Source organism: Camponotus vicinus, unplaced genomic scaffold (genome assembly GCF_025532165.1).
Source record: "Camponotus vicinus isolate PSW18456_S1 unplaced genomic scaffold, iyCamVici1.0 SCAF_2, whole genome shotgun sequence".
Taxonomy (NCBI): Eukaryota; Metazoa; Arthropoda; class Insecta; order Hymenoptera; family Formicidae; genus Camponotus; species Camponotus vicinus.
In genome coordinates this window covers 3,964,785-3,980,382 of record NW_028141956.1, presented here as the reverse complement: position 1 = coordinate 3,980,382, position 15,598 = coordinate 3,964,785, and the positions used below count along the sequence as shown (strand labels likewise).

Below are 15,598 nucleotides of genomic sequence, written 5' to 3'. Positions count from 1 at the left end.
TTATAATATAAAATAATATCCATCGAAGAAGCATATTATTTTACAATATATTATAATTTTTTGCTACATTAAAAAGTCCATATAATTAACAGCAAGTTGGTTATATGTATTAAATAATAAATGAAAAATTTATATAATAATTATTAATATGTAATTATTAATATATATATATATTAACATGTTATATTAATAATTATTAATATTATATTAATAATTACTAATACATATATATTAACATATTGTTGACATATAATAATTATTAACATATAAATAATTATTATATTAACATGTAATAATTATTAACATAATATGTAACATATAAAAGACATTTATATATGTTAAACATTGTGTTTTTAGAAATAGCGATATGCAAGTATTATTTTATATATTGTATACAAAAATATAAATATAAAAAAATAATTTTTATTAAATAATCTTTAAACATAATTATTATATAACAAAATAATTAACGTAAATCAAAGGAACTCTGAAACATTTGCTTTATTAACTTACCGCCACTAGATCCAGCACCGGTTCGAGATAATTCAAAGGATGATTTATGCATATGTATATTATATGGAATATAATATATAAATCATTGAGATATTAAAAATCACATCCTGGAAAAAATAAAAATAATGTTTGAAAGATTCCTTTATATATTCCTCTTTATAATCATTAAACAATTGTAAGTTAAATTTATCTAGTAAGGATGAGAGAAAAGAAAAATACTTTACTAACATGATTAAAATAAATTCACAATGCTTTATTTAATATCCGTTGCACAAAATTCAATATTTGTAATTGTTATATGCTTACTATTTGCGATATTATATTAAAATGACAATATCAATATTTTAAACATGGAATATAATTTAATTGTGTTATATATAAATGTGTTATATGTACTTTAGCCGCGTTTAAAATACTCCATATATCATCATTTTAATCAAACTTCCACCACTCGTATATAAGCATATAACAGCTGCGAAGAAGTGTCATTCGACAAAGTGTCACTTTACTTCCACATCGCGTTATCCGAATCTTTCGCAACAATCAAACGTGCTCTCGGCTATCGGGATAGTTCCGATTCCGGTTCCACGATCACAGACAAATGGAGGAGGAACGACGCCGTGGTCGACGAGTCGGCGGGGATCGCTAATTGGGGGTGGACGGGCGTGTCCGCAGCGGCGGGGGTGTACTGGCCGCCGGCGGATAGGGCGCGTACCTGACTGTGGGAGAGGATCGTCGCGAGATCATCGCGACTGGGGGTGGTTGCCAGGGCCACGGCAATGCCGCCGGGTACGGGAAGCCGGCGGCGACGGCGGCGGCGGTGGAATAGGGCGAGGGTGAGCCGGCGGCACCCCTGGCACCGTACAAAAGCGCCGTCGATGGCGACAGCCAGGGCGACAACGCGTTCTCGTTTAATTGTTGCTGCTGTTGCTGCTGCTGCGCGGATGGCTGGTGGTGCTGCGACTGCGTCTGCTGCTGCTGCTGCTGCGGCTGCTGGACACCGAGTGCCGCGACCACCGCGGCCGGTGACGACGACATGGCGAGGTGCTCGTAGAGCCTCATCGGGGCGACGCCGCATCTCACCAGCTGCTGCTCCATAAGGTCCATGGGGTCTCTGGAATAGTCAGGAAGAAGGAGATAGCGGGTTAAATATTGAAAAGTGGATGAAAAATTTGTGTCCATATAAAATCTAGGACGAACCCCCTCGATTCTCAATTTTTATTACACAAATGATTAGCTCTTTCTCCCTCTGGAAATATTTTTTCTTTTGGACATATATTGTAATATTGTTTATTTGAAATCTGGAATACGAATCTTCTGGGAATCAGCGCTCGTTCGACGTCAGAATTAGATGGGGAGGTCCACGCTATTGTGGCCAAGAGGTCGCAATCCTACGCGAGATCGGCGGGGGTCGAGCAAATAAATCCTCTGGAGCCGCGGGAACAGCGAGACAGCGAGATAAAATCGTCCATCCTTAAGGCGAGAGAGGCGGCTCTCGCCGGCCGGCTGATTAATCGATCGACGTTATCGGCATTAATAGCACTTAAAAGGGAGTAAATCAATGAGATTCCTTTATGAGCCGAGTCGAGATAGACAAAGAGAGAATGGCGGATAATTAAGACAGGCTTTTCTCTCATAGAGACGTACGAATGAGGGAGGGTAGAGGAGACGGAGGGGAAACGATGATCGCGAGAACCTTCTTCTTCCCCCCTCCCCCCCCTCTCTCTCCGCAACAAACGTGATGGATGATTTCGTGCGTTAGGCGCGAGCTTAATTAGGGTTAATTACGGACGATTGTGCGCGGACGCGCCTTCGTTGCTTCGTTACTATCGCGGCAGGAACGCTAACGAGCGGATTATTGGCCGATCGCGAATGAAAACGCGTCGCGAATGACGAGAGGATCATTCTGCATTTATCTCCTTTTTCACGCCGACGATAATTAACGACGAAGTCTCATTGAGTGCGGAATCACTTCGACGAGTCACTTCCTACTTTCGTGATTACGCGCGGGAGCGGCGTTTAAGGATACGCGGATTATCGGCTGGTCTATCTCAATTATTAAGACTTCATTACGATATCGCAAATCCGTGGCGAGATAGAGACTTCTTAATTACTTTCGATTTCAAGCCTGCCGAGGTAAGATCGATTGCGCAAAGCGCGACCGAACAAGCGAAACAGAATGCTTGGTGGATTCTTGACACGGCCTGAAGAAGTCCTACAGTCGTTTTCCGCTATTTAAAGTCAACGAGAATCGAATCGTTTTAACGCTAGAAAACCGAGGTCCGGATTTATAGACATTACAGAAAGGACTCCGCGGAATCCTTATGGAAAATGGCTTTCGGTCAAATGTTTCGAAACTTTGCAAAAAGATAGTTCTCAATATGTAGATTAAAAGTGTCCATGGGCATGAAGCTCTAAAACTTCGAGATTTTCAGCTACAGCCATCCAAAGTGGTAGATTTTTAGGAGTTTGAACCAATAAGGTTGATTTTTGGGTCAGAGCTTCGCACTTTTTTGATTGCATATTTGTATAGTTGCGGTCGAGAGCTTTCCAAAACACCCTATGAAAAGCTTTTTACATTGAGGAAAGTGAAAGTTATAAGTCCTCAAAGTTTAAGAAACATAGGCATGTAGGAAGCATGAGAATTATCAAGACTATCTGATCTATGATTTTTGTGCTAAGTAGACTGCCTTAATTGTGTGTGTGTGTGTGTGTGACAGATTGAAAATATATACATGTATTTGTTATTTGTTATTTTATCCTCCTTTTTTTAAATACAGGCTTGGAACTGTCAATGGCAGAGTTACTTTTTTTGTGTTTTTTTGCTTTTTTTGTTTCTACAAAACTTTTGTATTTACTACTTTTTTGTAAAACCTCACCCTAAGATAAGCTACCGTTGCCAAACTTCGGAATATGCTGCAGAAATTCAAAACTCTACCACTTTGGATGGCTGTAGCTGAAAATCTCGAATTTTTAGAGCTTCATGCCCATGGACACTTTTAATCTACATGTTGAGAACTATCTTTTTGCAAAGTTTCGAAACATTTGACCGAAAGCCATTTTCCATAAGGATTCCGCGGAGTCCTTTCACATCTCAAAAGCGTATATGAGAGAGAGAGAGAGAGAGAAAAAAAATGTCATATTTTATATTAATTCTATATATGTGTTTATTTCTTATATTTTAAATTTTATATCTTATTGCCTGAAAAGTGCTTTTTGCTGTTAGTTCTCACTCTGGGGGGAATTAAGAAAAATATTTTTTTCCTATAAATAAATAAATAAATAAATATTTCGAAAGGCAGATCACAATAATTACAGTTTCGATAGTCACATTAAAAATCAACTAATAATACAGTACTCAGTTGAACAGCAGAGTTATTATTCGTATGAAATTTTACTTAAGATTCAAGAGATTAAAGTAATGATGTGCGCTTTGTAATTAAATTTTTTCAAAATCGATATATGCATATTGTGTGCTGATATTATTATATATACTTGTATATTATAAAAGAAGATAGAATTAAAAAAATTTTTTTAAAATTTTTAATGAAATTTTTAATGAAAACTATAAAAAACTATATGTGTGTATATACGATTCAAAATATAAAAATATTATATAAAATAAAAACAAATAGCGTATACATTGATGAAAAGGAAACTTATAATTAACACTTATAATAAAAATATAATACATTTAAAATTACGCAGCAAAAATTTTCATATGTATCTTTAGATATCCTTTTAGATTTGAAAGTTTTTATTATGTGTGTTGGCCTCGTTGTCTGTTTCATTTTAAATCTTAAGATGAAGGCAGCCATCGATAGACTGCCAGTTCTTCGCGCTTCTCGGAAGCCAAGTGGTTGTAAGAGATAACCTGATACACTAGTATCCTAGCCGGATAATTTGAGCATGGGCCGCCCACGAATGATACCCCCTATCGATCATTCAGTTCCGCGAACCGGCATCGTGATATCCGAAGACGCCTTTCGCAACCGCCGTTCAATAACTCAGTATTTCGTGCATGAAATAATTTAGGAGCGTACATAGTAAAAAGATATATCCGGATATGTCTGTTCCCACCCACATTTAGATCATGTCTTTCATTGAGGAAAGGGGGAGAGAGGGAAATGTATTCTTATACGAATATGAATTTTTAAAATTTTACAAGAAGTAATAGTTGTAAAAAATTTATTCAACACAATTTAGTTTATTCACAGATAAAAATATTAAAAAGAAAAATATTTAAGATGATCTTGTATAATATCAAACACCTCTCACATTAAGATTCATTGTTTTAAAATCTAAAAATGCAAGTAATCGTGACATGTAATTCCAATGTTGCCCTTAAAATAGACCTTCAATGAACTAGCTTTTAAGAAAACGCTCGGAATTACACCACGTACAGTTTGAACAAAAGAACAATGTGAAGGGAAATAATTATTTTATTAGATCAATTTTTAATTAAAATTATATATTGGGGATCAAAAGATTATGTGTAATAATTGCATTATATTAAGATATCAAACAGCACTTTTTAACATCTCTATATTATTATTAATATAATTAATATAATAAAATTATATTCATATATTTGATTGTGTAGAATAAAATTGATTATGAAGAATTTAGAATTTTGATTATGTAGAATATTACTTAGTAATTAACGATTAATAATATCTGGAAGAAATTACTCTGCACATATTAAAATACATTTATTATAATATAGAAACTTTAGACAATTATTTAATAACAATTAGTAGCTATAAAATTATTACATATTAATTAAATTATTATCTAAATAAAAATTATTTCCCTTCAAATCGTTTACTCGTCAAACTGATAATCGCATATAAATGAAAGTAAAATGTATGAAATAAATTTGTGTGAGTAACTGAATTGAGACATAAATCACTACGCGATAAGAAAGTCGATGACAGATGGATATGTAAATAAACACGCTATTTCGCATCAAAATTGCGAAAAAAGTATCGGTATGTTTTGTTTTAGTTTTTATTTACGTTTACCGAGTTCGGGGAAGCCAAGCTGCTCGCTCGAGCGTGCCTTACTAGGAATTAGAGATAACGTAAGAAGGAAGGAAAAAGAGTGCGAGAAGGATGCGAAGAGAAAAACCAATAAGATGCGATGTTTCGCGAGTCGATGAAATCCAAGTTTTTTATTGTCTCAAGAATCGAGCGACTATGGGAAAATTGGATGATAATTATTATGATTATTGGCCATCTTTCGCGCGAGATGATTCCATTATTTAATTTAAAATTATCTTGCTCGTTAATTAGGTCAGCTGGAACATGCCATTGTGTGGGCTCCATATCAAGTTGAATATTTAATTGTGCATTAATTGAGAGAATCTAATATCGTTTTCTTCGTAAAGTTAGTTTCTTAAGAGAATCCAAATGCATTATTCTGATCATACATATGATTTCATGTTAAATAAATTTAAGCTAGTGTGTTTAAGCTAGTAGTGTTGGAAATTAGGAAAACTTTTTTTGAATTATTGTTTCTCTTTAAATTGATTAATATTACTTTAATTTATTGATTCACGTAGGATATTCCAGCTGCATATTCCAGCCAGGGCTTTTAGAAACAATTTAATTTTTTATAAGTAACGACATTGTACTTCCTACGATAATTCAAATCCCTAAAGCAGATGTGCTTAATGGCAAACAAAAATTTTCTGATTGCATAGATTTCTCTTGGTTCATTTAAACATTCATTATTTTTGTTAGTGTGTTCTTTTGAATCTTTATTATTATTATTTTGAGTCTACTATTATCATAATTATTTTAACACGAATTTGTAAACGGATTTCTTTTCCCATTTAAATAAATAAATTTAGAAAATCCAGGACATTGAGAATAAATCGCAAGATACATATTCATAGATCGACAAGTCTCTTAAAAATTTCTAATTTTTCGATCGATGTGGATTAATTATTACACATTACTAAGAAGCCTGCTTCTTGCCATCTCTATTCTTATTTCAAATAACACATAATAATTTTAATTTCCATACAAATATTTGTCCATTAATTTTATACAAATTATACAACAAATTCTAATGTTAAAAACGAGTTTCGCATTGCAAATTGATTACATGCGAATGCGTGATACAATCTGCATTATAACTTTACGCAACACGTCACTTTTATTCCTCAATCGAATAATCAAAATTATATTGGAAAATAATAGCAACTCATGTCCAATTGACAGATCGCCTTCACATTCTTTAAACGGATCACACAAATAAACATTCTTGTTAACAATTAAACAAATTGTACTTATGATATCGTATTTATCGTTCAATTAATTAAATTGGTCAGATTGTATTGCAATATTTATGATATTCAGCAATGATTTTTCATCAGATATTTCTTTAAAAATATGTTGTTATAAATTTATCTCACATATATGATATTATAAAAGACGCATTTTAAATTATTATACTGATTATAACAGCTATTACTAATTTATTCTTTCAAAATTTCATGACATGAATAGAATTTGTTATATAATTTGTATAAAAATTAATGGACAAATAGTTGTATGGAAATTAAAATTATTATGTATCATTTGGAATAAGAATAGAGACAAGAAGCAGGTTCCTTAGTAACGTATAATAATTAATCCACATCGATCGAAAAATTGGAAATTTTTAAGAGACTTGTCGATTTATAAGTATGTATCTTGCGATTTTATTTACTTTAGTGATATATTTATAAACTGATATACTTATAAACTTTATAAATATATTTGAAACTGTCAATGGCAATTCACTTTCAGTAACGTATTGATTCCATTTAAGAGAATGGAAAATGATTAGTTAATCAGCTTAGGGCAATCGTCACTCGTGGAATATTCAGCGCGAGCATAAAGCACTTCATCATCTCGGGCGACCAATGTCGTCGGGCCTGTACAATTCAATCCCGACCGGGTTCCGTAATGATTCTGTCCCCGCGGACCGAAGCCGAGGGACTGACTCTCGCGGGTCTAGTTATCCCAGGGGTCATTGGGACAAGCGACACCCAGCCGAGGAGAGAAGGGTCAGTCTATTGCTCGATAGTTGCTCGAGCTGGCACGTCGACGACGAGAGCCCTGACTCGTAAAGTCGTAAAATCATGGTGCGAAGGGCGAGACAAAATCGCCGTGACTGCGGACGAAAAATAAGAGAACTATGAGAAGCGAGATCCGTTTCGTAAAAGAGACTCAATCGCACTTGATTTCCAGCAGGATCTTTGATTACCTTACATTCTCTATTTTTCTATTGGGATTCTAATAATTATATAAACATATATATAAATAAAAGAATTGTAGGGAGGAGGAAATTCAAAATAAAATTTCAGAGAATTTTTTTCAGAAGGGAACGTGTGAATGACAACTAGATTATGCTATTAAAATTTTTATCGTGATGCAAAAGCGCTTCTATTTTCATAGAAAAAAAATTCGATGTAATTTAAAAAATCACCGCGTATTTTCTATAAAATAGTGATAGGAGAGAGTAATTATATATCTCGTGCATTCATACAATTAATTATATTTATCTGATGCATGTGGTATTACATATCGAGAGTTAGATATTGATACCCGATCAGATCGAGAGACGGTGAAGGGCATGTCGATTCGAATCGACTCGAGTGACTCAGTCGCGAGAAGCGCGACGAACGTGGGCGGGGGAGGAGGACGAAAGAGGGCACGGTGGCTGCAGGAGGCAGGAGCACGAGAGAAGGAGGCCCAGGAACAATGGGTCCGGTGTACGGTTTGCGCGTCTCGGTTACCGCTCGATCGTACTGCTTAACACGTAACACGACACCCGAGGAGGCGCACGAGCACACACACATACATACTGTATGAATGTGTGAGAGAGTAAGCTTGAAGTGGGAAAGAGGAAGAGGCCTGAAGGAGCCTGAAGGGCTGAAACCAGCGAGGGGGTAGGAAGGGGAGGGAGGGATTAGAGGGCCCGGGGCTAATCGCCGTCCACTCGGACGTGCTGGACCACACACCAGCGTCCATTCCTCCCCTCGTTCTCGTGAAATATCGCTGTCAAGGGCCCGAACTCTATTAGCGCGAGTTGCGCGAATACGCCGATATCGATTCGTCCGGATCGATCGTGATCCGAGATCCCGCGGATAGGACGATCTCGTATAAGAAACGAGCGAGCCGGCGTTTTTAGGCCGGATTCCTGGACGTGAATCTCGATCTCGATCTCGCGCGATTACGCGAGCGCAACTTTGATGGTCTTAAGTGTAGGAAGGTTTGAAGCGAGTCTATCAATAGAAACCATCTGCCCATTTTCGCTGCAATTCAAATATATAGGATCCGCCAAAAGTACCGGGACCCCTGAATATTTAAAAAAATGTATAATAATATAAAAGTATATTTTTCGAAATATTCAGGGGCACTTTTTTATAATACTTGGGTATTATAAAAGTACGGATATAGATTTTGCATTCCTTTTTATACTTTCCATTTTATTAGATTTTATATTCCTTTATATACTTTCTATTTTATTAGATATGTAAATCTTATATTCCCTTTTATATTTCCAGATGTAAAATGTAAAATGCATAAATAGCATCTGCATTTCAGAGTTACATTCTAAATATCCATCCATTGATATGCAATACCTGCGATAATGGAAGAATTATAGAGATGCATTTCGTCAGAATAATGAAACTAATTAGCTTTATCTTTCAGAAATGTCAGATGAACGAAAATCTAGAAACGTAAATACAAGATGCGGAAGACGTTACATTCGCGCTACCATCTGCTGGCAGCGTGCTATCTCTCTCTTTTTCTCTCTCTCTCTTCGAAAATAGCTTAATCATGTAGCTCGCTGAAAAATCCAGAAATCAAATTATACCGTTGGAGAACAGGTAGGCAGTTCCGTCGCGCAGGGGATGGACTCACGCCATCGTTATACGCACATGTGCGTGTGTACGCGCGAAACGGAAATGACGCAGTGCGCCAGCGACGCGAGGATCTCCCGTGCATTAAGGCCCCGGCTGCAATTCACGGCGCGCGTATAGCCCTCCGCCCCGGCCTTGAATTATATCCTTAATGTTTTCATAAAGCTTCTTTATGTACAGACAATAAAAGCCCTAATTACAGTCATTCGCCAGGCGAGAGAGCAGCCGCCTCCCCGGGGCCGGTTGCCTATTACTATTCGCGCTATGCCCGTAGCTCCCCGTAATTGTTACACCGCGATAAATATTCCTCATCGATCTGACGAGTCTGCGTTTTCCACCGTAATGGCGCGGTTACGGTCGAAACGTTCTAATTAGAGACCACCGCCGTTACCCCATTAAAATGTCCATGACGCTCTCGCGGCTACACCTCTCGAGTACCCGCCGTCCAGAAGAGAAACAGAGAGAAGGAGAGAGAGAGGGGCGGGGGGGGAAGTCTGTGAGAAGCTAGTCTATAAATACACAGTAAAAAATTGTACGTCCATATGTTAAAATTTTCTTGTGTTACCACGTTTTGATTAGTACTTTAATGCAAAATTAATATACGACTTGTATGTTATTATTTTTATAACGTTTTCATGTGTTACATTTATGTCAACTTCATAACTCAACACTTTGTATATGTCTCTTAGAAATGGAATATTATTTTGAGTATTTTTAACATGATCATTTTAAACAATCAACATGTCTCAAAGTCAGTTTAACATTCTAAGAAAAGTTGAAGTGAATCTTCAAATAATCTTGAACTTTGACATACAAAATAATCAAATTTACTAAAATCAAGTGTGTTCAGTTACAAATAATTTAAGTTAAAATAATTACAATTATATGTTAATGTCCTTTAACAATTCTTACGAGTTATTGTAACTATTTTTTCATGTAATTTTTAATTAATTTGTATGTTATTTTTACATTACACTTAAAGTCACAATAACAGAAATAAATGTAAAGTATTGTGTCAATTATTTTTAGTTTGTCAATAAGTAACATACGACGAATGAATTATTTTAACTTAAAATTTAGAGTGGACTTTCTGGGACATGTGAAAAATGTTATAATTAACATTTTATTTTTTACTGTGTAAGAAGGAAACGTCCGGTGCACGGTCGATTCGAATTTCTGCCTAGCTTTCTCTCTTTTTTTCTTTGGTCGTGTTCGAACAAATTAAATTAAATCTATTAAAAGAGTGATCGCGCACGAAGCGCATCAACTCGGTGACAGAACGAACGTTAAACGAATCTCGAATTATTCCTCGGGAAACGGCGCGGAGATGGATGTTCGTAATCGCTTGGAAGGCATAAAATCCTTGCAATAATTTAACTTTACACGACCACCTTCGCAGCTTGCTACCAAATAAATTCTGTTAGAAATCAGCTAGATACACACACTTGAATCTTTTAATGTGAAAAGTATAAGTCTCCCTCGAATATATAGCCTTCGAGTTATGTGTCCGCTAAATTAATATGTCTGATAAATTCATCTCATCTTTAATTGGCTCGTAAAATCGCATTAAACGCTCGAAATAAAAAAGTCCGCCGAATTACCCTCGAGAAAAAAAAATACACATTTCCTGGACGTAGCGCCTCGCTGCAATAAAGGACTTTTTATGCGTGATACATTTGTTGCATGCAGAGAGAAGGAAAGGATTGATCCGTGGAGGGTTAATTGGAGCAAAACTGACGGCATCGTGACGGCTTTTAGCGGTTAATGGCCGCGTCCCGTAATTTTCGAACGTATCTGTTCCTCGTTCCTCGAAGCCGCTCTGACAAGGAAATATGGTATTCTCGCATGGCTTAATGTCTCGTATAATTTCTCGGGGTTCTTTTCTCGGGGCTCCATCCGAGAGTCAGTCAGGTGCTATGATGTGTGCGCCGCGACGGGGCCCTTTTTTCGGGAAACCGAAATCCGCCGTTCTTTCTCACGCGAGCCTCCTTAGTCCCTAATCGTCGCGAAGAAACGCCGTCTTTTATGCGGGGACGAAGCCGCCCTTACCCCCCCTCCTCCCTCCTCGCCCCCGGCGCCGTTCTATCGCGTGATAATCTCTCAGCGTAATTTAATTAGCGATACAATTACACGCGGGCCGCGCCTCGCCTCGGCCGCGAGGATCATGCATATTTACGCGAATAATTCGCACATAATATCCGCACACCTGCATCGTGAGCGTACAGGTAATAAAATTACGCCCGCCCGGTAAAGAATGCAATTACTTGTGCACGCCAGTGACCGCCGCCGAGCCGATGTTAATTGTCAGGAATCGCTACCGGTAATTATCACGCACAAAGATTATCCACGGTTAGTTGCGCAGATAGAACTCGGAGCTAAAACGTGATCCCGATTTTCAGCGGATCCTCGTGTGTGTGCTCATGTGTGTGGGAGTGCGATAAAATTTAATTCTTGACGCTGTCCATACAATACGCGCTCTGTTTCGTGCGAGCTAAATCGATATTTCTCTTTAAATCTCCGCCTGGCAACGTAATTAAATAGTGACAGATATACAATGTGTATTGAAAGTATAAAATATATGTGAATATGTGATTGTCATATTAGAGCTTATATACAGATACCGAGTTTAATTTGACGAAGCATTAATTAACTTATAAGCTCCTTCATACTTCTCTTAATGAAACGTTTTTTTGACGACCTAATCGATCAACCTCCAAGAATCGCGCAGCGCGATTGGGCGACGCGAGACAACTCGCGATATTAAAGCGCGAGGGAATTCCGTCGAATGGAGAGAGCCTGTTATTCTCTGCGTTTACCCCGGGGCTGACACAGGGCATTAGGTAAGTGGTAGATAATAATAGGTTACACTCCCCGCTGATGGCCGAAGGTAGTTCATCGAATGCTGCGGTTTTGCTCATCTCTCGATTCATCTCGCACGCATCCCACGAGAACTGTCGGGCTCTCAGGAAATGCCACCATATGATTTCAAAGGACAACGGATCGAATAGATAACGCTTTAATTCGATAACTGGAAATTTATTATAATAATGCTCTAGTGAAATCTAAAAAGGACTGTTTGCAATGAATTATTTCAATTTACAATTAATACAACAATGACTAGATTCATATTCTATAAGAACTTGAGAAAGTTAATATAATTTTCAATAATAAAATTAACTTTTTTTCTAAGAGTACCGTTTTGAAAAAAAAAATATCACCAAGATAAAGTCTAATGATCAAAAGAAATTTTCAAAAATTTCCTGGATCTAAAAAATATATACAGAAAAAAGATCGAATTAATCCAAAGAAAGAAGACAAGAAATGAGAAAACTACTTTGAAATCAGTGAGAGATTTACGGCTAACAACGGTACCTCCTTGTTTCCTCCAACAATGAGCGAGCTGTCGTCGCTCTAGGAATCTCGAAATGAGATTTCGTGTTGGAGTTTCGATGGTGGAACAAGCAACGAAAGAGAAAGAAATTCATGGAAAAGAAGAGAGACAGCTCTTAGGTCTCTCTCGCAGCGATATATCGCGTGAAAATCTCGTCGAAAAAGAAACGGCGACGAGAGAGAGAGAGAGAGAGAGAGAGAGAGAGAGAGAGAGAGAGAGAGAGAGAGAGAGAGAAATCCGAGGCTAAAAAATCCCGCGGATTCTTCCCTCGACGTGGAATGCTGTTAAGAAAGGATTAAAAGATAGATGAGAAAGAGAGAGAGAAAGGCGCGGGGGCAAGAGAAAAAGCCGAGAGAAAAAGATTAAACTAAAGAGAAGAGAGAAGGAGAGAGATGGAGAGATGATACGAATCGACGAGCGGGAAAGAAAAGAATCGCAGAAAAGAAGAACGGGACGAGGTTAAGAAGAAGTTAAACGAGAGAGATAGCGAGACGAGAAGCGAGGAGCGGCCGGGAAGGAGCGCTGGGGCAGGAAAGGGGGAGGGAGCGCTCGGAGAGGGAGGAGGAGGGGGAAAAGGGGGAGGGAGGGCAGGGAGTGTAACAGCGAAGAAATTAATAGCCATAAAATATGAATAGAAATTAGCAGGTTCGGGGTGGCGTGACGCGTTTGCTCGCTCATTTCCTTTCGGCGCGTTGAAAAACAACAAGACAACACAAAATACGGTCGAGCCTGTAATTTACCCGGCTGCCGCCGAGCGGTCGCCGCCGCGCCGCTCGGCTTCGCCTAGGTGTGTAAGTGTACGTAACACGTGAACGAGTGTGTAACGCACGGGCACATGCGCGTGCGCGCAATACACGCGCGCGAGACGTTAAAGACGGCGAGAACCGGAGCTCCAGATGTAAGTGGATGTGCGAGTATTATTGCACGCGCGCGCGGGATGCGTGTGTGTGTGTGTGCGAAAGAGAGAGAACCTGCGGTGATGCGCTCGCGAGAGTCGGGCCATCATCGTCGTCGCACGGTAGGTATGGTAGGTAATGATCCGGTAATGACCCTGACGCCTCGGATAGTCGACCGATACGTGACGCGCAAGTGTGTGTGTGTGTGTGTGTATGTCGGGCCTCCTTCTCCCCGCTCTTTCTTCTTCCCGCGGGTATCCCCTCCGCGCGAGCCCCTGGCCGGACCTAAAAGTCCCGATGATGCACGGCGAGACCTTTGTTTTTGCGTTTTAAACGGCGGTTATTAGCTCCGTAGCAGCCACGGCCACTGATGCTGCCTCTCCACCTCTCGTGTCTCCACCCCTCCAGCTCTTTCCTCCTCTTCTTCTTCATCCTCGTCCGTCGCCGAGCTTGGTCTCCCTCTGGCACTTTGATAATGCGGCCCGCTAATGGACTGGCAAGAGGAGGACTGGCGGTATCGGTCGGAGGTGTCTGCGTTGATGCTGGTAGTTGCGTCGAGAAGAGGGGAGAGGGGAGAAGAAGAGAGAGAAGCTGACGGAAGGAGCATGCGAAGGGGAGAAGAAAGAGCGAGACGGAATAGAGAGACTTTGCGAGGGATGGAGAAGCGGAGGAGGAGGAGGAGGAGAAAGAGGGCCAGAGCGGCAGCGGTAATGACAGGCCGTCCGCTCTCGAAGCTAATATAGATGAATGCCCTGCCCTCCTTGCCCTCCGGAACCGGGAACGTGGAATCGCTCTCTTTCTCCACCCGTTTCTTCCTGCGAGAGGCGCTTCCACGCGAGAGACTCGAACCGAATCGAAATTGAACGCGAATAGCGACGAAAATATGTAAGGAATGCAGATATATGTTTCCTCTACGTACATCTCTGAAACGCAGCAAATAAGATGTAACCAGCGACTGGACATTCAAGATATCGACTGGTCTACAAGAGCTGCTTTTCATATGATTAATCTCTAGAATATCTTGTTGAACGCAATTTCTTTTTATATTTGACAGATGCTAGATCCTGATGAATCCCCAAGTTGGAAAAAATCAAACTATCTAAATATCCTTCAGATGCAAGTCCAACATCGCTCCAGTTTCACCATGGGTCTTAACGACTTCACCTAAGCCCAGCTTCATCAATCTGTACTGTATCGAGAGACAGCATCCTCTCAGCCGCCATCGCGCTCTCGCGATTCTCCTCTCACGCTGATACCCAGCTGATGTTTTCGCGACGTTGACGGCGGTTCTCGCGCGAACACGTACGCGAGGGAAGGGCTGCATCGAGAAAGAAAGAGAGAGAGAGAAAGAGGGGCCGGAGGGGCATCTATCTATCAGCGCCGGCGTGAAGTGGGCGGGTGCATGCGCCGTATTGCTCCGTGCGGCCGCTCTCTCATTAACTTCGGACGCCGCCGGAGCGGAGCATCCGTGGAGAGCAACTGCCGGCGTTCCTCGTCCGAGGAGACGACGGGGGCCCCCTCGATCTTTCGCGGCCGCGTACGTGCTTATCTAAAGCGAGCGCGGCAACGGCCGGTGTCATCAGCTGATGGAGAACGTGCGTGCGCGGATGCGAAATCTCAGCGAGAGACGCCGGTCTTATTCTTTTCTCTTTTTCCTCCCGAGCCAAGATATCGCCAGCCACCTGGAATTACTTTGTATCGAACGCGGATGTTTCGTAGATTAACTTTGTAAATTTAATAACGGATGCATAAAATGCCAGGCGGACGAGCTACGAGTTTCCAGATTCAAGAATAAGATGTATAGCTTGAAAAATTAGTAAATTAGCGAGTTATCAATTTCTAATTTTTTATTAAATTTATATATCTGCTAGCTACATT

General features: G+C 39.6%; 1 protein-coding gene across 2 annotated transcripts in view; it reads right to left on the bottom strand.

Moving 5' to 3' along the window:
* Positions 1-355: 355 nt before the first annotated feature.
* The window catches only part of LOC145966754 (uncharacterized), a 58,661-nt gene continuing 43,418 nt past the window's right edge, over positions 356-15,598 (bottom strand). For both annotated transcript variants that reach the window (XM_083091085.1, XM_083091086.1), the window contains one exon: positions 356-1,627. In XM_083091085.1, the coding sequence (XP_082947211.1) occupies positions 1,073-1,627 (555 nt within the window). In that variant the 3' untranslated portion in view covers positions 356-1,072. The remainder of the gene's footprint in view (positions 1,628-15,598) is intronic.